Below are 26,626 nucleotides of genomic sequence, written 5' to 3'. Positions count from 1 at the left end.
CTTGACGGTTTGCTGGGTGTTCACGGTTAACAGGGGGGATCCCCCCCCCCGGCTTAACACATGTAAAATAGACCCTGCCGCCCTCAGCTGAATATGGAATTACACCCCTGCCGTAAGAATGGAAAGAACGCCGTTTGCGTTTCGACAGCGTTGTGGTTGGATGCTATTTGCGAATACATGGCCAGCAGCGCCCAGGCGCCCGGCGTGACGTCAAAATTGGTCAGCTGAATGACCATTCCGGATAGCGTACTACTGTGGCGCAGCCCTGCGTTGATTTCCGTGATATTTCAATAACTGCAAATTTTTTATGATGCTAGTAATGTGTAGCGGCGAAGTGGAGGTGTGGTGACAAGTTAGCGGCGTTGTGCATTTGCCATTGGCATTTAGAAGGACTGCAGTTCGCAGTGGGTGCACAGGTATGCTATTTTGTGTACATCTCATGTTTTCTGTGGGCGGAGTGACACTGTGCATCGTGGGCGGTAGTCCAGGCTTGTCATGAGTAGGCAATGGGGGATTTTTGGGCGAATGAAAGCCCATATGAAATAAGCTCATGTGGTCCGATTCAAATTGGCCTTAAGTAATCAGGTTTTGCGGGTGTAACTTAGCTGAGTAAAAATCATGAGGGCCACATGGTTAATCAGTGAGACCATCAAGCATAATGCTCTGCATCTGATGGCATGATATGAAAATATTGTACATCATAGCCTAGATATATGGCATCATCTTTCTGTACACATCTTTACACACCACACATCTTTCTGTAAGTTTATGCATGGTGGAACATGCTTTCAAAAACAAGATTGCTTTTCCATTATGATTTCTGAAATCAACTAGTCATTGGAACACATCATGCATTGATGGCTCTAGACTGTATTTTAAAAGCTTTTGCTGTGTCTTTTGAATTTATTTTAAATAAAACAAAGGAAGTAGATAGTGTAAGTAAACCAGTTATCATTTTGTTCTGGAAAGATGAGGTCAAACAAGGCACTCCAAATCTGGAAAGAAACCAGTAATTATTGTGGAATCAAGGCTTTGGCCAAGGTGTGGTCATTGCAGCTAGGGGGCATTTTTGTGTTTCTGACATGGGGTCTCATGTTGACAACCTTTGCCACCAGGTAAATGCATCCAAACCCCATGATGCATAGCAAATGGTAGTGTTGGCAGTCTCCAGCCAGGCAATGTTGACTGGCAGACATGCAGGCCTCCAGCTGAGCCTTATTTTATGCTGACTGGCTCAGCAATCAATTCAGCAGCCAAGCTTCTTGGAGGCAAACAGCACACAATTCAGCTCAGCATCACTGCCTGGTAAGCTTGCAGTTTCCAGCGGAGCAGTCCTGATGAATGATGTCTACTATCAGCTGAGCAATTCCACTACCAGCATAAAAGTGACCCATTACCAACATATGCTAAAAGCTGGCAGTGCTAACCAGCTTTGAGCTCCTGATTTGTGAAATGAAATTAGTAGCATTATGTGCTGACCAGTGCTGCCCACTGTCTCTTCAAGCAAGGAACACCATCATATTTGTTTCAGGTTGGGGCCTTAAACCTTCATCATGTTTTCTGCCTTGAGAAAGTTTGCCAGCAAAAATGAGCCAACTCCAGCACCTGTGTCGAGCAATGTGCAAGCCATGTCCTCACAGCTGCAGAGGAAATTTGCCAAGGGCATTCAATATAACAGTGAGTATTCTTGCTGTTGTGTTTGCATGTCACCACAGTGACTTCAGCAGCATGCTCAGCTCACACCCCTGTCCATGGCGAGTGGCGTGGTATGATGGTCTCCAGCGACCTGAGACGAGGTGCACTCGGGCCACAGCAAAGCTGCTCTGGGGCTGTTGCTGGGTCTAAAAGATTGGCATGCTGCTGGGAGACTTGCGACCTCTGGGCAGGTGTGCCAGCCATTTCCTGTTACCATGTAGCCATGGGGAGGTTCGTGGATGTAATGTAGTTATAAAATATATCAGATGTATTTAATTTCCAAAGACCAGGATTGTTGAACAGAAAGGGGTTTGGATAGATGAACTGGGAACACAAATGTAATAATTGTTCAGACTATCATTCTCACCTAATGTGTTGCTATGTGCACAACCTTTCAAAAAAAACTGAAATGTTGTGTACATAGTAACACACCAGATAAGGATGACTATCAAAACAATTATTTTATCTGTGATGTTGCTACCTTGTCACATTTTTTTTCATAATTCTCAGTTGGGAATACTTGTAGCTTTTTGGTATTTCCTCATGTAGCTGCCATATGCTAGGGTTTGGCTGCCATGAAGTTTTGTCTGACATTATGCTTCAATCAACAGTGAAAATTGTGATAAAAGGCGACAACAACGTGGGCAAAACTTGTCTCTTCAACCGTCTCCAGGGAAAGACTTTCAGTGAAACATATCAGTCAACTCCAGAAATCCAGGCAAGTTATTTTCCTCGTCATAAAATGAATCAAATGGACAACGAACAAGTGGCGTGCAATTCTAAATACATGTGTGTGCGTGTGCATGTGTGTGTGTGTGCTAATAGGCATGACATTGCATGTATGTCCCTTATGCCTTACCCAGTTGAAACAGCAGGGCTTTTGGTCTTGAGTTTAAGGCCAACTTTAAAGGACACGTTTCTGGTTGGCGCAATAAACGCAACTCACTTCACCATTTCACGGTTAAAATTGTTTTGAGGAAGCAATGTTCTATGACATTTTCCGTTGTCAGGTGACATCAAATTAGGATTCCGAAATATCAGCTCCTTATCTTACAGCTATTACAAGCACAAAACAACATCAAATTTCAGACCGAAGTCGGCATAGGTGATGAAGTTGAAGCGCTCGCTGAGTTTGGTTGTGTGTATCTACGTTCCAAAATATCGATAGGTTGGTCTGAATCGTGGTCGCAAATAGTATGTGGGCTAGGCTCCATCCTTTGTTAATGAGACATGATGCAAGTTTGAACTCGAACCGCCCAATTGCATTCAGCGTTTAGCTAGTATCGGCAATGTGAGTCATATATAAACGATTAACAACCATCGTTGGTACGTCAAGTTATGTTACATTATCAGCTGTGTATATTACTTAGGATCGGACACAGCTTAATAGCACTGCAGTTGCCAGCATAGTCCTTGCGGTATCGGAGCCAAATCACGTTGGGGTCGAAAGGCGAAGCAAACCATGAGACATAGAAAAGCGCGATTTGGATCAAAGTCTACCAGGGAACAGAGTGGGAAGTGGGCGCAGTGTCTTTAAAGATGAATCCGTGACATTCTGGCCAGTCCTGGGGTCACGATCAAACGGCGCTCGGCATGACCGACGGCAGGAGAGCGAGGCGTTAGGCGTTGTGACCGGTGGACCATCAGGTTTGGTGGACCGCACGCTCTGGTGCGTCGCTGGGTAACAATGCGACCGCGAAGTCGTGGCCGACGGGAGCGTACTTGACCGCCGTTGAGAATGGGACATGGAGCCTGCGTCAGCCGTTTGGTGTTCGGTGCCTGCATTCCAAGCACCGGCGGGGCGAGCAGTGCTTCCATTTGCCGTGAACGTGACAGAATTCGAAGGTATCTCTGTATCCGTGTGGGCACTACGCGTTTGAAATTATTTGCTTGGTTCGAATCGGTTACCATGTATAACGCTTTATAAATGGTATGTCACGCATGAGCGATTTTCACGCAAGCATTATGGTGCCTTGCTGGGTACCGAATCTGAAGTACATGGAAAATAGGATAAGGGAGTGCGAAACACCTATGTGTCGTCAACGTTATAGCAATGACCAATGATTATTACTTCGGGCAGGCTGTTTTATCATCATCACGTATATGGAAGGCTTTTCAAAAGTTTTTTCAGTTTTGTATGGAATCAAATCGGCGACTTAAGCGAGCTATATCAACGGAGCACGTTCAACTAAGCTCTTGGGGACACAGCGGCGAGAAGTGATAACTTGAGTCCCGGAAAGGAAATCCAAAGCATATTTGAGATGAGCGACGTGCCTGCCTCTGAGATATCGTGCATAAGACGGCGTCAAAACTGATTGCTAGCGGGGTCGTTTACGCGGTTGGCAAGCTGGAGAGTAGAGACTAAACAGCAAGTATACAAGGCAGATACATAGGTGAAAGCTTGCAAACTATGATGTGTCAGGCTATTGCAACGCCGATAATTGGGATAAGTTCGTATTGCGTCAAATAAAACGTTTATAGCAAAGTAGAGCACGATTATTTGCATGTACTTTTAAGATGGCTGAATTTCGGTAAATAATAATTTTTAGGTTAAGCTACTGCATAGAGTCGGAGGTAGCAGTCGCTAATAACTTAAAGTCGCAGTCGACTTTCGTCGTTTCGTCCCTCGTCGTTTCTCGGCTGACGTATGTGATGGCATGCAGCCAAGTTGATAGGATTGATTTAGACATGATCCAAACCCGCACGATGGAATTCGCGTGGCGAGGACGTCCACCTAAGGTTAGCAGAGCAACGCCTTGCCAAAACATACAGGAAAGGGGCTGAAATGCGTGACTGGGTAAAATAAAATAAAAAGGCCAAGAAAGTCTCAATCGTCAAAATACTGGCGGCCACAATCTACCCATTACAATGGGCGCGATGTGACTGCACAGTCGAGGCGCCAGTTGTATCAACAATTGATACAATTTTCCCATTACAGCGAGAAGATATGCTGAAATGTAACTACAGTGCGTTTAGAGAAAACGCACCATAATGCCTAAATCTCGTGCCATGCATGAAGTGGTGCCATGTCATACGGAGGCAGTGGAAGGTTATGTTGCGAGATGGAGATGCACCATTGACGTCTGATTGAAGGGACGTCTAAAAGGACGTCTTTTTGCGTGAAATTTTAAGTAAATTAAAAAAAACATTAAGGCAGCTCGAGTTTAAGCCCCTATAATGCTAGAATTACAGGAGAATATGCATACTGCACAAAAAACGGTGGGTGGCATGCAACGTCCATTTTGACGATACATGGACAGAATTTCAAAAGTCAACTGGGTTACGTTGCTACTCAAATAGTTCATTGCCCTTCAAAGGTTCAGGGAAGGTGAGATTACATGTGAGCCATGTTGTATCTACCTAAACAGAACATTGCAAATCGGAAAGCAAGTTGCCCTTCTCAACAGAAAATGGGCGCTGCATGACCTACAGCAGTCGATGCGCCCTAAAACCCCAAGTCATCATCATCATCATTTCTCAACAGTAAGATGTAAGCACTGAAACAAGGATGGAGTCCATTCATTTCAGATGACATGTGGCTAGAATTTTGATGCGGTAAATATAGAATGGCATTGCTTAGGTTTCGGAGCCATGGATGGCATTGTGAAATGTCACCGACTGTATTGCACAAGCAGGGGCGTTGTAAAACATCCCTTACGAAGTACAACTACAGCGACACGAACTGAAATATGCTCATTGAGCGATGTGTACGCAGCGCCATCCGCTCTATGTAACGGCACCATTTAGAGCTCCATGGGCGTGGATGAACAGTGTGCATGGGTGCGTATATGTGGGTGTGGGAGCTGTCTGGCAATAAACACATCATTTAAAAATCGTATACCTATTCGTGATTTGACATTTTCGGTACTGTATGATTAGGTCCCATGAGACCAGAAAGTCAGACGTAAAATACATCGTGCATTACGATTATCAGCAGTATAACCTGGGAGCGTGTTTTCGGACATAAAGACGAAAACATGCTCCCAGGGTAACGTGTACCGGCTGTGTTGATGTCTGTCGACAAGCGACGGTGTTCGCCCCTGTTTATCCCCTTTGCGCCCGTTTTAGAATTAGGCTGCTGTAGAATGTATTGGGGTCAAATCATCCATCGCTCGAAAAACCCAAGCGTGAAAAGGATGGCTGTTTGAATGGGCTGCCATAAGTCGTCCGCCACTAGTACAGGAAACACGGTGTGATTAAGTAACGGGATCACATTAAACATGGGCGTAAAGTGCGTACATTACGTCTTCGGCCATTAACGATGCATGGATTCTTGGCGCAAAGCACGCCTTGCCTTTTTTATGGTAGAATGCCTTCTTCACGAAAGAATGCCTTCCCTATGCCAAAAGGCTTTCTTCACGGTGTAGCTGTGGAGGAGACTACTCGCCACTCGTGGCGGTTTACTCGTTTGGACTCACTCGACATTGCCTAACCAGGAGTCAGTAGTGGTTCCGCCGGATGGAACGTTTGCAATCTCATACACACCGCCGTACACTTCCAGGTGCCAATCACAAAGCCGTGAGACACTTCATATGCATCGCATACTTTTGCAGATAAATCCGTGCATTGTTTGGTTATGATGAATGTAATGCAGGCTTGATATGAATATGGTTGTGGTGACCAGCGGTCCCTTTTCGCCGCGAATGGGCCATAATTAAATGTGCGAGGCACGAGTGCTACACCTCAGTCGGTAGCAGAGCACTCGAAATGCCAAACGGATGTGTCCGCTGGGGGATGCTGAGGCGCGTGCAGTCCATGCAACCCGGCTGCGTGCTGGCTGGAGCGGTTGGCACACCCATAGGCCCTCTGATCTGATACCCTCGCTCAATGGTGAAGCCTCAGCGCCACATCACACGTGCTGCGCCGATGGCTGCACCCTGCTCTCCCGCCCAGCGGGAGTGCCCACACTTCCCCGGCACTTGCAGCGTGTTACGGCACTTCGCGAGGCAGTGTCGTGGTCTGGGATAGCGCGGCTGTCCCGGCCACGCCTTTCACCGTACTTCTGCCCAATCCTAGGTCTCGGCATCGCCCTTCACTGCACCTCTGCCCAGTCCTAGGTCTCGGCATCGTCCTCAGCGCCTCTGCCTAATCCCAAGTCTCGACATCGTCCTGCACTGCACCTCTGCCTAATCTCAGGTCTCGGCATCGTCCTTCACTGCACCTCTGCCCAATCCCCGGTCTCGGCATCGTCCTTCACTGCACCTCTGCCCAATCTCCGGTCTCGGCATCGCCTTGCGCTGCACCTCTACCTAATCCCAGGACTCGGAAATCGGCTCTTTAGGCTGGCAGAGCTAACGAATGGAGCTAACATGATGGAAGACGCATCGGCCTTTGCCGCCAGATATAATTATCTTTGACGTTTTTATGTATGGTGGAGATTAGCGTGATATTATAAAGCCATGTTCTCACTTTGAATGCTCTGATCTGGCTGATTTCTGTCGGGACCGAGCTTCCCTGTATTTTGTAACGTGTCGAATTACCCAAGTCAGGTGCTATCTTGCTTGAACTCCTCGTATGATATGGCGGTGACAGCGAAGTGGTATTCAGTTCAGTTATCATCATTCAGTTCATATCATCAGTTCTATTCAGTTTTACGCAATGCCCGGGGCTTGTAACTTCAGGCATCTTCCGCAGTCAATTTTGGGTGGGTTGTTACTCACACCACTCATGTTGACTTCACATTCACATCGCACATCAGCTTTACATAATGCGCATCAACTATAGTCGCTGCCTGCAAGCCGCTGCGGAGGCCTGCTGGAGCCTCCGCGAGAATAGGGTGAGTTGGGCTTCGCATAGGTGGTGCTTCGACTCTCCCGCATAAAGCACGCTGCATAATTAGTTCACTGTGGAGGTTACCGTATTCGCCAAAGACGCAATTTTCTGCCAGCGGCCGCACTTCTCACGGTAATCACGTTAAAGCCACGCGCGCTTTCATAAAGTAATTAACGGACTTTTGGTAGCGCCTGGAAGATGTAAAATGATTTGAAGGTTTTAGGAGAATGATTTAAGATCTGAGCGCCAAAAACAATTTAGCGCTTAAAGGGATTGTTCAACATTTGGAGCCATTGAAGCAAGCGTCTGGTATGATGAAATAACCTCACTTCTAATCATTGGTGCTCTAGATGGAAAAGACTGTCTCGACAACGCAATGTCCATTACGTAAACATGTTTCTCAAGACGTCATTGTTTTATTGCGCGATGGTACTTTGCACATCATTGATTGAGGACTGATTGACACCCGTTACGTCTGGAAGTCGCGCTCACGAACGCCTCACGACCGACCCAACAAATATATGTTTTTCTTAACCTTGATTTCTGTATGCAATGAAATGGCACGATTCGAATGGCGTTTTTATCGCGTCATGAATGCCGGGGGACTTTCGAATGGTCTGCACAAAAAATCTGTACATTTTGGTGGGCTTGTAGCTCAAAAACTAGAGGGGTTCAGGCCTTAAGAAGAGCAGGGCCGTGAACTACACCGAATGATCTCCAAGGTGGTTACTTCAGTTCAAAGCCCCGTTCAAATGTGGAACATTTGCTTTAAGCTTGGTCTGGCCAGTGGCGGGTCCGGAGGAGGGCATGGAGCCGCCCTCCCTTGTGCCCTGAAATACCCTATATGCGCCGAAGGGTCCCACGATCGTCCGAACGGGCGTAGTTTTTCCCCACAAAATACAGCAAAATTGGACATCTTTGAACCTTCGAACGACTGAGAACAGTCGCAAGTGAAAGTGAATGTCAAATTATTTTTCGTTGGTTGGGATGGTGGAGATTGGGGAGGTTTAAGTGCTCATTACGGTGTCCAGAGGCCCTACGCTAATGCCGGAGCCCTATATGTCCACTTGCCGGGGCAATCCGATCGCTAAGAAGCCTTCCACGTTGCCCTTGATTTATTTGTATTTGCTCTATGGGCCCACTGCTGTTGTCGGGACCTGGCATGCCAACCTGCCAACGCACTCTTGATCGCTTCGAGGCCCTCCATATTGGTCGTAGGCTCTTCCGATGAAGTCTAGAGACCTTGCTTTGTTGCCGAGAGTTTCACATGTGCTTGTGAGCGCCAGCTCTCCCGTCACTCATGGCGGTGCGCCTGCCCGTGTTTACGGGCCTGGCTAAGTCAGTTCACGTACACAAGGGCGAAATCCACGCGGTGACGATTTTCCCTGGCGTCTTAGCTGCAGAGCGATGGTGGGATATATTCCAATGAATTTCTACGTGCAATTGACTAAGACGATATTGCGCTCTGCGGACGTCGTGTGTGCCATTTCCGTTCCTCGTGGAATGAGTGACACTTATACTTGTGCATCGCGTTCTTAACTTATTTTGAATGCTAGGATATTTTGTTCTTCATTACGATCAAAACAAAAACTCTACATTAGTCACTAGCCATCCGCTGGTCACGTCGACCAACGGGCTAGCCGTTATGAAGCTTGGAATCAAGTGTCGTGCTTGATTTGACGGGATTTTGCAGCCAACTTGAGCTTTTTTGTCATATATTCTCCGAAATACCTAGCCTCAAAATTACATTCACCATTATTTTAATTACATTAAACGTTCCATGTATGTACATATGTACCACGTATAGTGTTCTAGGCCTCCGCACCGTAAAATAGCTTCCTGCTTAAGAAATAGCCTGCCTATGAATCTTAAAGTTATGTAGCGGAAATCCCGTATTTTGGGAACGGAGCCGCGAGGTGTCCAAGAAAGCAAACATGTACGTCTATTCCTCTCTGTGCCTGCCTCTCCTGCCCTGGTGAGCGACGGGCGACGCCATGTAGACAGCTGATAAATGCGTCATAAAGCCCTAATTGCAACAACAAGATCCAGACCCGATGCTTCAGGTTTGTTTTCATGCTAAAGGACCATGTGAAATGGCATGACACTCTGCAGCTTCCTCCCAAATAAACTAAAAAGTGAAACAGTTTTGTCATCGATGCCCACGACGCCAGGCGAGGTAACTTACTTTCACGCAGGTTCTGCATTGATGCACTTGGCCTTGGTACTTACCTGGCTAGTTATTCGGTGGCTCTCAATGTGGAGACGCTGCGCGTGTGGCCGGACTGAGAGCTTTCACAATGTATGTACAGAGCTGGGCTCAAGGTGCATCGCTGTGGTACGGTACACTGACGCACAAGCACGCGCTTTGGTTGGACACACTTGCAGGGTGCGGGCGTTTGCTACAAATCCCTGCACGTGTACAAGCGGTTACATTCCGTATCGAATTTATCGCCTCTGGACTAGTCCAGCGTATTGCAGATCCATGTGATGTTTCCTTTTATTCCGCTGCATCTGTATTCGTGGCGTAAAATTCTGGGCCCTTGGAGCCACGAAGTAGGTGCGAACTTATATGCATGTTTGCAGTGGGGCCGTATATTGGAGTGTTACGTACGTTAGCGTGATGATATTTACTGTTTGATTGATGCAGTTCGAATCTTTTTGATTGAATGGGTTTCTGGAACCAGAGCTCACACAAAGCGGTGCTTGTGTAACCTCTGACCACACCATCCGCTCGTAAAATTTGAGTTCATCGGCAGAATTTTGTGGCAAAAGCCTGACGAGTCGCAATGAGATTGGTCCATCTCAGCGTCTGACCTTATCTGACCTTGAGCGCCGCTGCCGCTGACTATCCCACTGAGGGGCGTAGAGCAAGCGTGTGTGTCGGCTCGAGCTTCCACCCGTCACCGTGGTGGGTTGGGAGGCAGTCGCTCCAACGCAGTGGGCTAAATTGGCGGTAGGACACCGTTCTTGCCACGGAATGGCTCATGGCTCTCCCGAAGGAACTCTAAAAATCCGGCTTGACTCTGAGGACCTCATTAGTGACATTAGCTTCGGAAATTTATCACCGCATGAAATGGTTTAGAACGTTTCATTCAAGGAACTTCTTTAATTGCATAGGCGTCTCCGAACAGTCCCGACCCCGGCGACTCCGGACAGTCCTGTACCTCGTATGTATTGACAGATGGCTATTATCAGTGCAGGGGTCGTGCGCGAGTATACGGCACGGCAGTATGTGCCGTTAAACGACGATTTTACAACCGTCGATGTTTACATTACCTTTAATTATTCAGGTCTCCGTGGTAATGTTGCACGTTTTCAACGAGCCATTTGCAATGGTCAACATTGGTAAAATGGATTTGTCGCGCGTCTACCCATTGCCTGCAATGGTTTTCTTCAGCGTTCTCATTCAACGGACTTTGTCCGCCCAACAAAGTCATTCGGGTCAGATTTGTTCCGGTTCGCTCGTACTTGTGAAGTGTTCTGTTCATGATCGTTGTGTCTGAGTGTGTAAGTCATGTGTGTAACTGTGTGCAGTGTGTGTGTGTGATGAGGGTTTTAATGTGTGTGGGTGTCATGCATGTATTAGTTTTGAAATTGGACTGCGTGCGCAGTTGGACTTCTGCCTGTGAATTATTTACGCTGTGAATATCCAATTGATAAACCTGATCATAAACCTGTCAATATTCACAGCTGACATAATGTGTCACGGCACCCGTGCATTCTGCCAACGTGCGTGGAGTGGCCGTGCGGCAGCTGGCGAGGCTTCCCCTGACCAGTCCCTGTCGGCAGGTGGCGAGCATACAGTGGTCGTACAAGGCCACCGATGACGTGGTCAAGGTCGAGATCTGGGACGTCGTCGATAAGGCGAAGAAGAAGAAGAAAATGGAAGGTAAGTCGCATCTGTTGTGAGGGAGGCGACCCAGGCCATGTAGCGAAGTGGACTGCCACCGCGCAGGGCGGCCATCTGAGCGCCGGGGGGCTATCGCGCCCGGACCATCCACGTCAGTCGGTGGGCCTGACCCACCGGGCCAGACCATCGCGGCCCTTGCTGGGGAGATGTGCGAGCCTGGTGGTGTGTTGGCCGCCTGCCTGCGGGCACGGGAGGGGTGGCCGTGTGACCTCAAGGCTCGTGTCTGTCGCCTTTCGGTTGGACTAGATAGTGGCTAGGTGACGGACCGGAGTGTAGGACAGTACTTTAACAGGCATTATTTCAGGATGAACCATGTTCTTAGCGACGTTTTTGATGTTCCCGACAACCCTGGGTCTTGCCTGCCGGGACTTACCGCTCCGGTCATGTTTCTGACTAGTTCAGTCTACCAGCATGCGGTTTGGGGTGTTCGAATCATGTTGGCTTTTATGACGTGGGACATTTCCAGGCATGCCCAACCTTGCCTGTCATGTAGTGCCCTTCCACATCCCACTCTGCCGTGTCATTCCGTCCCTGCCTGCCTTTACGTTCACCTATCATAGGACGTGGGACAGCTGATAATGTGTGAGCTAAATCCTGCCCAATGATGTCGTCTCTCCGGCGCCTGCTCTTTCCCGCCGTGCCTCACCTGCCGTCCTGCCATATCCCACCCTGCCGTATTGTTCCTTACCATGGCTTGACGCACCACTCTGTGCCCCCCCCCCTCCCCCCGCTCTACGTCCGTGCCGTACCGGCCCTGTCGCTCCGACTCTGCCGCTAACGTTGGCTGGCGGACATTGGAGTCGACGTGTGGTTCTTTTCCACATCATGCCTTGGAGCCAATGTAGAACATCGCGGAGGCGGGGTGTGCCCCCCCCCCCCCCTCCCCCCCTCCCTCTGACTTGTCGCCGGTGCCGTCAGGCCTGAAGCTGGACAACAGCAGCGCGGCCGTGCCGGACGAGGTAGCATTGGACGCCGAGTTCCTGGACGTCTACAAGGGCACCCACGGCGTCGTCATGGTGCTCGACATCACCAAGGCCTGGTGAGTGGTGCTGAGGTGGCCGGCAGCCGGCGGTCAGTCTATTTTACGGCTTCGGCAAATCACAAGACTTGCAATGCAGAACTCGGGCGATTTGGCAATAAGTTGGATCAAACCATTTCAAACTTGTATTACACTTATAAGGTGGTCCCGTAAGTGTAACGCATAAGAACAAGCACGTAGGTCAGTTGTAGTGCATCTCAATCAGCGCAAAGTAGGCACACACGTCCGTCCTCTTCTTACATCCGCACGAATTACAGCAAACTCGCATCAAACCCCGGCTGGTGGTCGTGCGCCGGCCGTGGCCGCCTCCACTGGCCGCGGCGGTGGCGACGTTCGCCGTTGTCCATCTTCGTGCGATACACGGCGGTCCGGAACGCCACTTCAGGCAGACCCGCTGTTACACTGACGGGCCGCGACACTGCCCCAGGCAGACCCGCTGTTACACTGACGGTCCGCGACACTGCCCCAGGCAGACCCACTGTTACCCTGGCGGTCCGGGAGGAGCGGGGCACTCGCCCCTTTTGCTGCGATTGGTACCGATCCAGCAACCGTGCTGCATGCACGGCTTCTTTATGTTGTATTTTGAACGTAGATGTGTAAACGCCACTTATCAGTGCGGCAGCCGCGCCCATAACACGTCCATCCGCGCCACAGCCCGTCCACGCCACTGCCTGCCCACGTCACGACCCGTCCACGTCACGGCTCGTCCATCCACGTCACGGCACGACCCGTCCACGTCACGGTCCGTCCACGCCACGGCACGTCCACGTCCGACCGTGCTGTGCAGTCTCGCGTCAGCGAGCAAGCTGCGCACTTGATGAATGCACCGAGCTTAACACTGGACGTGGGATGTGCGCAGTCAGGAGGGCGTCAGACCGTGGCTCGGAGACTCGAGCTAAAATCCTCTACAGGACAGAATATTTACCTGGTCTCTTGAAAAATTAAAAGCGAAGTTTTTTATTCGATTATTTTTAAGATCCTAGCTTACATTAGACGGCACTTGATGCGTGAGCCCCGACCCGTTATTTCAGCGTAATATGCCGGGTCCACGGCAGAACTTTGTTGCGAAAGTTTAGCTTGCCAAAATCCCGGCACTTTCCGACCTACCCTCTGACGTCATCCGGCCTTCAGCTCGGACGCTACCACCAGCCGCAGGTCACCTCAGTCAAGGGTTGAGTAGCGAACGCGTGAAGTGACTCGAGCCATGCTGTCGTGGGTGGGCGAATCCAAACAGGCGTTCTAACCAGCTGGGCTGCGGGACGGACAGACCGACTGGCAGCACGGGCCGGTGTGGTGCAGCCGTCATGACAGGTGGCAATGCTTATGAATATGCGCCTTGTATTTGTCGATCAGCAGTCAGTTATCAATGAATGTGAAGAAATACTGGAGTTAAGAAAGAATTGCCCATCCGCTTAAAGCCATCGACGATCCACCTTGGTCTACTGACCACACCGAATTCCAGCCCGGGAATGCTCACCAAGGATGGCGGCTGGTGACTGTCCCTGCTTCCTTTGTTCCCTGCGTGGCGTTTCACCGCTTCCCTCACGCATGTGGCATCTGCGGCCATGGACTTCGCCACACGTGGATGGCCTCAGGCCGGCCATAGCTGCCTGCAGCGGGAGTCAAGCGGCGGGCCTGTCGGTGTGCGGCACGCGCTCCAACCACTGTGTCACCTGGCGCTGGCGACAGGACGTTCGAGTACGTGCAGCGCGAGGTGCCGCGCATCCCGGGCCATATCCCGGTGCTGGTGCTGGGCAACCACCGCGACATGGGCCACCACCGCCAGGTGCGCGAGGACGACGTGCGCTTCTTCGCCGAGAACGTCCAGAGGTCGGTGTGAGGTGGGGGGGGGGGGGGGGGGGGGGGGGGGGCGGCCGTTGGCAGGGTGGCGGCGTGGAGGAGGTGGCGTGCTTCTCCGGACACGTCCAGTGGTGCGCGTGGTGGGGTTAGGAGAGGGGGGGGGGCGGAGCTGGGCCCCGGCGGGGTTAGTTTTCCGGGCGGGAGGAGCGAGTGTGCTGCGGCGGGGCCAGCGTTTAGAGGAGCCCGGTAAGTTCTGAGGGTTAGCACTTGGGGCTTGGGGACCGTTCGGGAGGTACGGATGTCAGGAGAAAGAGTACCGAGTGTCCGGAAGAGTTTGAGCACTTGGAAGAGATCAAGGGGGGTGTCCGGCAAGGAGGACGAGGGCTCCGACGAGGGATGAGGCATGAGGGGTGAGGATTGCCGGCCATGGCCGTACCTCGTAGCTGACCCACGGAGTGGACGAGACCCTGTCACATGTGTTTCGAGGGTTGTGTTCAGGTCAGACACCACCATCATAGGCTGTGGTGGCCAACAGGGCTGTCCATGTTGAGTCTGGTACATCCTTCCCGCATGCATTCTATGGCTGGGTCAGCCGGCTGGGATCCTCAGTTGCGCAGATCTCATCAGCATTATCTTATACTCAACGCTCTGACATTTCTGACAGTGCACTGTCATGCAATAACTCACTGCAGTCCCCTATTATCATAACCACGTCACCATAATAACACGCCGGTCATTAAGACAGCAGCGGCAGGACGTAATAGCATCACCACATCAGCAGCTCACTGTCGTCACGATGGCGTGCCTCTTCAGGCCTGACGGCGACGCGCTGGTGCGATACGCCGAGTCGTCCATGCGGAACGGCTTCGGCCTGAAGCTACTGCATCGTTTCCTGAACGTGCCGTTCCTGACGCTGCAGCGCGCCTGCCTGGTCACCCAGCTGGCCACCAACGAACGGGAGACGGAGGCCACGCACCAGGAGCTCGACCTCTACGAGGAGTCGGACGAGGCCAACTACGACGTGTGGGTGGCGTCAGGGAAGCGAGCCGAGCTGGCTGCCGGTCTGGCGTGTGGGTGGCGTCGGGGGAGCGGGCCCAGCTGGCTGCCGGTCTGGCGTGTGGGTGGCGTCGGGGGAGCGGGCCCAGCTGGCTGCCGGTCTGGCGTGTGGGTGGGCGTCGGGGGGGCGGGCCCAGCTGGCTGCCGGTCGGGCTTGTGGGTGGCGTCGGGGGAGCGGGCCCAGCTGGCTGCCGGTCTGGCGTGTGGGTGGCGTCGGGGGAGCGGGCCCAGCTGGCTGCCGGTCTGGCGTGTGGGTGGCGTCGGGGGAGCGGGCCCAGCTGGCTGCCGATCTGACGTGTGGGTGGCGTCGGGGGGGGGGGGGGGGGGCGGGCCCAGCTGGCTGCCGGTCTGGCGTGTGGGTGGCGTCGGGGGGAGCGGGCCCCAGCTGGCCTTGGCCGGTCTGGCGTGTGGGTGGCGTCGGGGGAGCGGGCCCAGCTGGCTGCCGGTCTGGCGTGTGGGTGGCGTCGGGGGAGCGGGCCCAGCTGGCTGCCGGTCTGCCGGTCCCGGGGAGGGACGGGGATGTATGTTGGAATTTGCATGGTCGCTTCGGTTGTTAGTGGAACGGTAGGCATCAGACGACCAGAGAAGTGACAGAAAACGGTAGTGATCAAATACTGATGCTAAATAGTTCTGTTTGCATTGCGCGCCAACTGCGTCGGTTATTCCACCGCAGGTATTCGTCAGCACAACCGCAAAACGTCTGACTCCTCACTTAGCGTCTCACTCCTCACTGCCAGATGGTGGTGCGACAGGAAGTGGTCTGACCTTGCTTGGCGGGCGCCTTATCTCTTATGTTAGCAGACTGCACCCGCGTTTTTTTTCTGGAAATGCCGGAGAGCTTTGTAGTGACCCGAGACCCGCCATCGACCAGGGCCGCACTGTCGTGCGCCACGCGACACCGCCAACACGGTGCTGCCTGCCACAGGTTCATCGACCAGCTGGCCAACAAGCGGCGCCAGACGGCAGACGCCAACGCGCCGGCGCAGAAGATGCCGCACTCACAGACGACAGTGGCACTAAACTCGGCCGGAACTCGCCAGGCCGGTGAGTGGCGCCGACGCCGGCTGGCCGGGCGGTCTGCGGCGCTGATGCTGGCTGGCCGCTGGGCTGCGGCCTCATGCCGCACGTGCTCGCAACACTTGATGTCCCATTTTCTGCAGCGTTGGGCGCAGGTCAAGGATGGGGGTGCGACACTTGTATGCGACCAAAAGCTCGGCCCTGAGTGCCGCCGGACGGTGTCACGATGATGGGCGCTGTTATGTCCTGGCATGGTGTAGGTAGCGGGTACCATGAAAAAGCAGTGGATTGCAAGACTTGAAACCGCGCCGTGTGTTCGGTAGTCTCATCTGCTGGCCTCCAGCTTTGCCGGCCGTCGCCCTCGTGCACCTCAGGCGAACGTGTTACGTGAGCTATGTGGCGCCGCAGCTCAGCGGAGCGCTGTTTCCCCGTTGCTTAAGATAGCCGCGTGACTCCGCTCTTCCGAGACCCCGTGTACCGTTATCACACGCGCTCCGGCCGGCGCTGACGACGGTTGCCGTGCCGAAGGCGGCGCCGGCCTGCCGCGGAGCGTCTCCCAGCCGGGCCAGCTGTCGGCGTCGTCGGCCGGACCGGGGCCGCCGTCGGAGGCCGCCACTGCCGCCGCCGCCGCCACCGCCGCCACCGCCCGCTCGGCGCCTTCCCCAGCCGGGTCGGCGGCCAGCGGCGACCGCTCGCCGGGGCCCATCAACGGAGCCGCAGGTCAGATGGGGAGGGGCAGGTCAGGTCAGACGGGTGCTTATCAGGTCAGGCGAGCGCCAGTCAGGTCAGACGGTCGCTGCTTAGGTCAGACGGATGCTGGCTAAGACAGACGGGCGCTGGTCAAGTCAGACGGGCGCCGGTTAAGCCGGACATTAGGAGGGAGGGGGCGGGGGCAGGTCGGGCACGTGTGGACCAAGTCAGACGCGGCGACCCGTGCGACGAGCTGTCGCCGCCCTGTCTGCCGGTCTGCTGTGTCAGCTGAACTGGCGGCCGGTGTGCCGAGCGTGCGGACCTGGCTGACGTCAAAACAGGTCTACAGCGGCTACCAGGCACGACTGGGGCCCGGCGTCAGGCAGATCAATCATCATTTGATCGGATGGCGCTGATGACTCTCCGCGCCGGGCTCCTATGTGAAGTTCTGTCTTTTCAGGATCGAATCAGGTATTGATCCCTAACTGCCTAATGCATGCAATGATTAATTCCTGCGCAACCTTGCGTCGCGAGAAGAAACTCCTGAACGTCACTTGTGCGGCAAAATAGGACATGATTCGCCCCCCCCCCCCCTCCCCACGTAACCGTCCCCGCCAAAGTTCGGAACCTTCCGACGACGGCGGGCTGCCGTTGGCCCGGTGTGGAGGCCGCGCTGGCCGGCCGCGTGACCCGCCGCTCCCCCCGCAGTGCCACCACCGGCGGCGGCGGCCAGCCCCGAGCGGCACAACGTGGACGCGTTCGTGCCGGACGGCGCGCTTGATGCCAACTTCCTGGACGAGGTGACGCCCCAGGCGACGCCCTCCAAGACGGCGGCCGCGGCGCCGCCCGGCTCCGACAGGTTGGTCGCAGCGCGTTCCCGGCGGAGAGCGCCGCTGCTGCCGCTGGCGGACGCCACGCCTGGCCTCGGGCGGTCGGCGCTCCCACCGCGGGAGAGAGCGGTGTGGCTCGACCTGTCAGCATCGCTGCGTGATCCGGTGTTCACTGAAAGGAACTCGTTTTGGACGCCTTGCATGCTGGCTTTCGGCAGCGTCCTCGGCTCGTGTTGAGTTGTGGCCATGCTGCGAGTGTTACTTTTTGCCTGTCGCCGCCCCAGTTTTGTTGTGACGCTCGTTTAAAGCGCGTCATACGTGACGTTTGACGCGTGCAGCTAGCTTCGCAGGCTCGTGCGCTGCGCGATTTCGGTCGAGCCGGCATTACCAGGCCCGTTGTCTAGCTCCTTTATACAGCCTCCTGTACGTCGAGTAGTTAGACGTTTTGGCTCTGTCAGCGGCCGAACCTTAAGTGTTTTTTTTTCAGTTTGTTTTGGTGCCGAGAGTCCCGCTTGTTTGCGCCCATGATAAGCCAGGTGCCTGGCCTGTACCGGGGCCTTCAGCTGCGGCCAGGTGTTCAGTGCCTGAGCTCTGACATAGCTGTCGTTCACGAACGTAAACCGGTTTGTTACACGCCCGGCCGAGTTTGCGGTTGTTAGCTGCCGCGTATGGTTGTTGAATGTCTCGTTAGCGTGTGGTGTGGTCGTGTTCCAGTGAGGACGACACGGCGGCCGGCAATCCGATGGTGGCCGGGTTCCAGGACGACATTGATGACCTGGAGCTGGTGTCGGGGGCGCCGCGGCACGACCGCCACGCGCTGCCCGACTCCAGCGACGAGGAACCGGCGCCGCCGCCGCCGGACCAGCGCCGTGGACTTGCCCGACGCGGGGGCGGCCGGCCGGCGGCGGCGCGACGTGCGACTCGTGGCGCCGCCCCCCGCGCCCGACGAGTCCATCGCGGCGGCGGTGGAGAGCGAGCCGGAGGAAGCGTCGCAGAAGGTGCAGACCGACAGTGGCGCGGAGGCGGCGCACAAGACGAAGAAGAAGAAAAAGAAGGACAAGGAGAAGGAGAAAGAGGTCAGCGCCGTGGTGACCGTGGCCGGCGGAGGTTGGCGGCGCTGGATAGGCCAACCCCCCTACTGTCGCTCGCGTTACGCTGGTTCTTGTTCTTGTGCGGACACAGTCCCGGGAACACGGGGAGGGGCGTGGGTACCGTGGCACTATGGTGACGCGTGCAGATTGAACCTAAAAATTGGATTTGGACATTTTTGAAACGTTTCTTCACCTGTCGACATCGGGCTAACTTAACCTAACAATGCCAAGCTCTGCGTTTCAGATTTTTTCTTCCTTTGTCCGCCCCATGCATACTTCCTGATAGGTTTCCACTTGCAAAATGGACTTGACATTCTTCAGCCACGCAAGTTTGCCGCACTTCGTTGACGTAGCCCCTTCGCTCCAGAACGGGGAGAAGAAAAAGAAAAAGAAGCACAAGGAGCGGGAGGCGGACCGGAGCGCGGCGCAGCGCGAGCGGGACGCGCTCGAGGACTTTCTGGAGCGGGACTCCGGCCCGGCCGTGGACGAGGCTTACGAGGCCATATAGACGCCAACCGTCCGCTCGCGGCGCCACGCCACCAGCTTCACCCGCCGCCCGCACATCTGCCGCCGGATTATTTTTATACAAACAGGACAACGCGACACAGGGTGCTTGGTGGGGGCTTCGCTGGTACGCACGGGCTGGGTGTACCGATGCCGGAGTTGTTGCGTGTGGTGATGAACTGTATACCCGTTGCGTATTTATTCGATTTATATGTGTGATGCAAGGTTATGCGTGTGGGCGACAGTGTTTAAATATCGTTACTGTGATGCTCGGGACCGGGTGTGTAATAAACGCGTCGGGGCTGCTCACGGCGTCAGGGGCTGATACGTCAACCGGATATATGTCCTGAGACAAGACAGTCTGTTAATCAACGTCATGTGCGTTCCGCAACAGTGCTGCTGGCCTTTCACACCTTTCACACTCAGACACACTTTCAGCCTCACGCCCATCAATCAACACATATTCAGTCGTCCAACAACGGCCAAGGCCTTCATTTACCCTTACCGTTGACACGTCCTGAACCATCAATAATTTTCGCGCTGCGTACCATCGCTCAGAAGCCGCGCTACGGATCGCACAGAACCGCTAGAATGTCGCTATCATGCCCTTCCACGCGGCTGCGGGTCCCCGGCACCCATATCTACGTCCGACTCGTCGCTGCCCTCCTCGGCGCGCGCTCTCTCCTCCTCCTCCTCCGCTCTGTCCTCGGCCAGCGGCGTCCAGTCCGCGTGGCAGCGCGCCACCGCCGCCGCCACGCGCTCGTCAAGCCCAAGCAGGGCGCGCACCTCATCGGTCTGTGCCGGTGACACCACGCCGCCAGCGTCGCTCATCTCGCCGCCCTGAGCGCGGCGGCGGCGCGCGCGCTCCAGCAGCCGGCAGCTCCAAAGCAGGTCCTCGCGCCACAGCTCCGTATCCGGCTGCAGCCGCATGGCCACAGAGAAGGCGCGACGCGCCAGGCCCAGCTCACCGAGTCCGAGCAGTGCGCGGCCGAGCGTCTGCTGCGCCGGCCACCAGCGCGGCCGCAGGCGCACCGCGCACGCCGCCGCCTCCAGCGCTGGCTGTAGCTCGTGCTGGCGCAGCAACGCCTGCGCGCGCATCTCGTGCAGCTCCGCGTCGGCCGGCGCCAGCGCCAGCGCTTCGTCCCAGAGGCGCAGCGCCTCCCAGAAGCGGTCCAGCTCGGCCAGCGCGACGCCCTGTTCGCGCAGCGCCGCCGCCTGCTCGCCCGCGCTCAGCGCCGGCCGGCCGCCCGAGAACAGCGGGGCGGAGCGGCGCGGCGGCGACGGCGACCTGTCCGAGTCGGAGTCCGGCACCGAGAACGGCGCGAGGCGAGGTCGTTTGGCCACGCTCTGAGCCGACCGCTTCTTCCAGGTGAAGCCAGACATGTCTGTCACGGCGGACGGCGGAGGTGGCGCTGAGTCGGTGCTGGGTGTCACTGCAAGTACACAAGCCACCTGGAGGATTTCTGGGAGTTCAGGGGGTGGTCTGATATTCACCAGTGCCATATATATCACTGCAAGTGGGATTTGGTGAACATGGGATCTATAGCACTTTTATAAATTGCAAGACAACTTAGGAAATAATATAATAATGTACAATAAATATACATGGGGTTCTAGTTTGTATTCTAGCTTAAATCCGAGAAAAAATACCTCATAATTTTCAAGGCATTGGTACGACAAATTGTGGGCAATGCCTTTGACATCCATTACACATGATAGAAGAAGATATAACATGAGTGTGGGATAAGTCCCTAATATAGGCTTTTAGGATTAGCAGTGAGTTATTAGTCAATGGTACAGAAGATAAAGCATGCTTTGATTTATGCACATAAAGTGTTACAACTGCGCATAATGCTTAAGCCGTAAACACCACTGGGGTAGGTGAGGTCTACAGCCCAGCAGCTTTTGGGCATACTGGGTTATACCTGTTCCTATGGTATGAGATGACACCAAAACAGAAATAGATGCACCCAAGACATTCTGGACAAAAATCCAACTATTCTACCTGATTCTTACAGGAAATTCATGCACCAAACCTAGGCCTGACATATCATGCTGACAGATTCAACTATTTGCAGGTAAAAAATACTTAAGGTGATTTTGTCCAATTTACCATAAATCACTTCCATTCCAAGATCATCCTTAGAACGTCAGACCTTCATGTTCCAAAATGTGTGGAGAATGTGCATCAAATTCTGAGCACTCATATATGACACACATGCTGAAATTGTTGCTGCAATGTTGGTGCTGCATCAGATATCTCTTGTATAACTACATCTTTGTAGTCAGGTACCCCAGATCATTTCAGGCATGGTAACACCTATGAATCAACCCATACTTTTACATGTATTTTGCTTCACTGTGCCTACTTAGCTCACTGGAATGAAGCAAGGCTGTTGGTAAAACTTAATGGCTTTATCTGGCCCTAGTTCTCATTTTCCGTATTCAGTTCATTTAAATCCAAGAATGCACAGATTTCTGTGCAAATCAAGCACCACGGGGGATATTTTCTATTCATGGTCCTAGTAGGCAAAAGCCTCCACATTTACCGCCCTCTTTCTTAGGCAAAGCTCACCACAGCTAATCGTCGCTTATGAAACAAATCCTCGTGCAGGTTCTGACTAGCGCCACAAAATTGTCATGGCCGATCTAAGAGATTTTCACTGTCGTCCCACCGCAATCCCCCGTTGGAGTCCAGTGAAATATTGCGCGCAATTCTGTATGAAGCTAGTTCTAATGTGTGTTATGTTGACTCGAGTCCCCAGTGTTATGAAGTAGCATCATCGAATCAATAGCGCCGCTTTGGCTTCCGGTAGAGCCTACCAAATCTCTTAGCGCTGCCAGTTTACCTATCACCTCAAGAAATGCCCACGGCTTCGCCCTACTTGCATCATCAACGCATTTAACACATGTCGGCAACGTATAATGTAAACTTGCATGTAAAGCATTTATACACAAGTTCAGCACATCAGGAGTGAAGTCGACGAGTGACAAGCATCCTCTTCGCTTAGGAAGGTGGGGAGACCGGCTAAGCTGGCAAGGGCCACTTAAGTCAGTTACGAGCAGCTTTGGGGGAACAAATGTTACTGGTGTAAAACATTCCACACCCGCGGTGCGAGGTTCACCCCGCTCAGCAGTCGACGTTTTGTGCGCAAGCGGGACGGAGTGCGGGTGCCTACTCTCTTGCATATCACGCGCTCGGTCGCAGCCGTCGCGCCCAACATCACTTGTCAGTTGGTTTGGAGACCTGTCGCCAGGTAGCGGTCGGAAGACGCAGAGCTCGGCCGCCAGGTGGCAGGGAACGCCGCATCAGGCGTCCCAAGCGCCGCAGCCAGTTGCGCGTATATGCGGGAGGTGCGTCTCATCCCAGGGCAAGCACAATGTCGGTCGTGAGGAATGAGCTTTCGGGACACTTTGCGCAGTGGCCTCTCGTGAAATTGCTTCCAGAAATGAAGTAGAGATGGTTAGACTCTGCAGATTTTCAGTGTGGGCTCTGTAGAGATGATTTAAGCTGCTACACATCGTCTTTCATATCAAATTGCTGTGTAAAGCTGGTTGACCACTTCAGCTGCATGATGATTTGAAACCAAGCTGGTGTGTTCGGCCTTTGCCAATATAGAGTACTCAGGAAACTAGCATGGCATAACTCAATTATACAGATTGGTCTCATTAGGTTTAACGTCTGTAGGCGTGCTATACACACAAGCATGTAGTCTTGCCTCCCTGATACGCTGTGCCGGAGTCACCTGCAGTGAACGTCAAACTGCAACGGGTCCACGCACCCTATCCGTGTGGCGGTGGGTGCGAGTGAGAATGTCACTGAACCACGATTCATTGGCGGAGCCCGTTGGTGTATCTTGGAATTTTACGGTGACAGCTGGAGTGGCATGCCGGCCAAAGAAGTGATATGTTCACACAGACATTTCCTTAGCAGCCTTGTAACATCGAGGACGTTCTTCGCCAATGGTCCTGTGCAACTCTCATTGCCGCTGTATTTCGTGCCTAGTACAACGCAACACATAGCTGTTGCGCGTCATGACGGTCATCCACTATGGTCCCACGCGCATCGGCTCCCCCAATCTGCGTCGTGCTCGGACTGCTAGGTCGCTGCTCATCACTGGCTACGGCAGGCGCACGAGCACGCGGCAGGGTCCGCCAATGCCGCCGCCAATCTTCATCGGCAAGGTCAGGATCCTGCCGCAGAAAATGATACTTAAGGGTTTACCACGCATTTGGGGATAATCGAACAAAAGGTAACAAAAGCCAAGAAGCAAAAAAGAAGAAAGCATGATGCCAAAAAGGTAGCTGGCAAGAAGTGAAAAGGAATAAGAGTGAAATGATAAAGGTCAAACAGCAATAAGTCAAAATGACCAACTTTCAAACGGAAAAGCCAGAAGGGATTAAAGACATCTGAACAGTAAAAAGGCATCTAAAAAAAGACACCTCAACGTTCGAAAAGTTCAACTCAACAATAAAGAAGTGACATAAACAAAAACTTGAAATACACAACACATGAAAATAAATGCAGGTCAAATGCCTTAACGCGACAAGGCAGTAAGCTGAAAAAAATCAGTCAGACGGATACAATAAAAATCACAGAATAAGAGAAACACCTAAGAGCAAAATGGCAAATTATGCGCATATTACACTTTTTAGTATGCTAGAAAAAAATGCAGCCACTTGCAGCTTTGGCTTCAATAAATAGCTGCGTTGATACGAAACTGATCCAAAGTGACAGACTTCCACCTTCTATTGCTGTTGCTACACACATGCCGTTTAAAAACACAAGCACAAATATATATATATATATATATATATATATATATATATATATATATATATATAAAGTACAACCAGAAGAACAGGGGAGGTAATCCGAGAAAATTGTCGTTCCTGTCCTTATGGCGACTTGCACGACTCTGCCCCCTCCCCCTCAACCGTTTTGAGAAATCGACACCAAGGACCATGATGTTTATGGTCAAAAAGGCGTAGAGCATATAAGTAAAAAGACATCATGTGGCAAAAAAATCGTCTAGCGCTGAGACATCTACCATCACGCGGAGGGTACTTCCAACCTAGATCCAGGATACCTCTGCGTCTCCGGCGCAGTTATGAAGTCAATGCCAATTGGCTGGGACCCTACTGGCTAAGCGGAGGCGGCGGGGGGGGGGGGGAGTGCTCGGCCCTAGCCCCGCCCTTCTGGAAGAGCAAGCGATCTAGGACCCTCAGTGCGTTCGTAAGCCCTACAAATGTCACGATTTCTGGGCGGGAAAATTGTGGTTTGACAATAGCCTATTGCACCTTTTCCGCATTTTCTATTTTTCTGACTTTGTAATATGCAACCTGAGTTCCTTTGACTCTTTGACCTTGCGTTTTTAGCTGTATCACTTTTAACTTCTTTTTGCCTGTTTAATTTTTTGCATTTGACTATTGTTCTTTTGGGGTGTTGCCATTTCACCTTTTTGTCGTTTCCATTTCTTTAACATTTTACGGCTGGCTTTTGTTCAGTGTGGCTTTTTACCATTTGACCTCATTGTCCTGGAACCGCATTTGCGGGGGGGGGGGGGGCGGCGGGATTAAGCGCCCTCCTCCACCTCAACGTTCCGGCATTTACCACGGGCGTTGCGTGGAAGAGACCTACCAAAAACGGTGAGCTGTCTTGATAAGAGATGAACAACGCAACTGCTCACCCGGGCAACAACCGGTGAGGACGGCTGAGCAAAAACCTTAATCCGCATATTCCGAAGAAGAAATGAGTTGACTGTGATGCAGCTATGTATACTTAAACGCCTTGCTAATTTTGTCTATATAATATGACTGACAGCTGAAAGCCCGTACAAAAAAAAAACAGATTTGGCCCTGATCGAAAGCTGTAAATACCAAGCGCTTAGCCCCAGCATACTGCGGCAAGGCAGCGGCTGCAGACCGCGGGCAGCGTCTCCGTGCTCACGTGGCGCCGGTGGCCGGCACCCGGCTCATGTCTCCCACGTGCTCCACGCCGAAGATGTTGCTCCGGAACAGCGCCTGGTGGGCGGGGACCACCTTGTTGTTGCCCGGGTCCAGTGAGGGCGTGTCGATGCCGACGCCGACGATGGCGCCATCGGCGGCGATCATCTCAGCCGCCGCCGCGCCTATACCTGTCCGGCGCCAGCAGTGACGTCACGCGCGCACTACCAATGACGTCATGTGCGCACTGGCACTTATGGTAGGCGTGGGTTGTCACTGGCATCATACATGCACTGGCGTTGATGTCATGCGCCAATTGACATTGACGTCATGTTTGCGTAGTCAATGTCCATCATTTCACGCCGCCTCTTCATGTGTGCTGCTACTAATGTCATATGCCCACTGACAGTGACGTCATGAGCGCAATACCACTGACGTCATGTCTACAGATACCGACTCCACGCTCGCAGACTCCATGACATGTAGCTTGTCATGTCTGCAGACACAGCGGCTTGCCATGTCTGCAGACAAGGCTGCATGTCTGTCACATATTCGCAAGATGGCTCCTCAGTACCATGTCTACACTCGGGAGATGGTGATGTAACATGCGCGGACGCGGGAATCATCACGTCCAGATTATTGGCCTATACTAGCATACCTATATGTCATGTCCCTAGACGAGGATAAGCATGTGTCATAGCTTTGACTGCGGCTGAAAGTGTGCCTTGTGCCCAGATATGGGTAAAATATCATGACACCTGCACGTGCGGGCGTACTGACGTTATTAATTCGGACACGAGTGTAATGTCCTGAGTATTTAGACACGAGCTTGCTGACCTTTGGTCTGCAGACGAGGGCATACATCATGCATGCAATCAAAACTGGAACGAAGCCATGCTAACGGACAACGGTGTGCTGACGACATATCCGAGACACGGACATGCTTACCACCTGAGCTAAAGTCTGCGGGTTCCCACTGACGTCACATCCGAGACACGGGCATGCTCACAAACTGAGCTTACGCCTACGGATACCCACTGACGTTACACCCGGGAGTGTGAGCAAACAGACAACTTAAGGGTAACCACGGTTTCGCTTTTCCACACTTTTACGTACCATACGTATCAGGATTAGGGATTTACACGAGAGCTTCCAGCTGCGATCAGGGCTTCTTAAGGCGGCTAGTCCCCCCCCCCCCCCCCCAATCCCCCGTCCTGCCTCCACACTGACCAGGGAAGTGCAGTTCATATGCATTCGCAGCTTTCTTCGCCTTGAA

At 53.0% G+C, this 26,626-nt stretch overlaps 2 protein-coding genes across 2 annotated transcripts; one reads left to right on the top strand and one right to left on the bottom strand.

Moving 5' to 3' along the window:
- Window positions 1-305: 305 nt before the first annotated feature.
- On the top strand, window positions 306-19,710 carry LOC119094935 (rab-like protein 6). The gene is made up of 14 exons (XM_037217846.1): window positions 306-416; window positions 1,116-1,305; window positions 1,532-1,677; window positions 2,307-2,413; window positions 11,257-11,356; window positions 12,296-12,416; window positions 14,106-14,246; window positions 15,030-15,239; window positions 16,198-16,316; window positions 16,818-17,009; window positions 17,688-17,838; window positions 18,524-18,686; window positions 18,721-18,885; window positions 19,268-19,710. The coding sequence occupies exons 3-14, from the start codon at window positions 1,554-1,556 to the stop codon at window positions 19,406-19,408; spliced, it is 1,734 nt and encodes a 577-aa protein (XP_037073741.1). The 5' UTR covers window positions 306-416; window positions 1,116-1,305; window positions 1,532-1,553; the 3' UTR covers window positions 19,409-19,710.
- Window positions 19,711-19,855: 145 nt separating this feature from the next.
- On the bottom strand, window positions 19,856-20,625 carry LOC119094934 (tetratricopeptide repeat protein 33-like; the record flags this gene model as incomplete). The annotated part of the gene is made up of 1 exon (XM_037217845.1): window positions 19,856-20,625. A coding segment is annotated over one exon (621 nt), but the record flags the coding sequence as incomplete, so codon positions are not given.
- Between the last annotated feature and the right edge of the window lie 6,001 nt (window positions 20,626-26,626).

The sequence above is a fragment of the Pollicipes pollicipes genome, unplaced genomic scaffold (genome assembly GCF_011947565.3).
Source record: "Pollicipes pollicipes isolate AB1234 unplaced genomic scaffold, Ppol_2.1 Scaffold_4219;HRSCAF=4965_pilon_pilon_pilon, whole genome shotgun sequence".
NCBI lineage: Eukaryota > Metazoa > Arthropoda > Thecostraca > Pollicipedomorpha > Pollicipedidae > Pollicipes > Pollicipes pollicipes.
The sequence above is the reverse complement of the archived record's forward strand: the minus strand, read 5'-3'. Positions and strand labels throughout refer to the sequence as shown.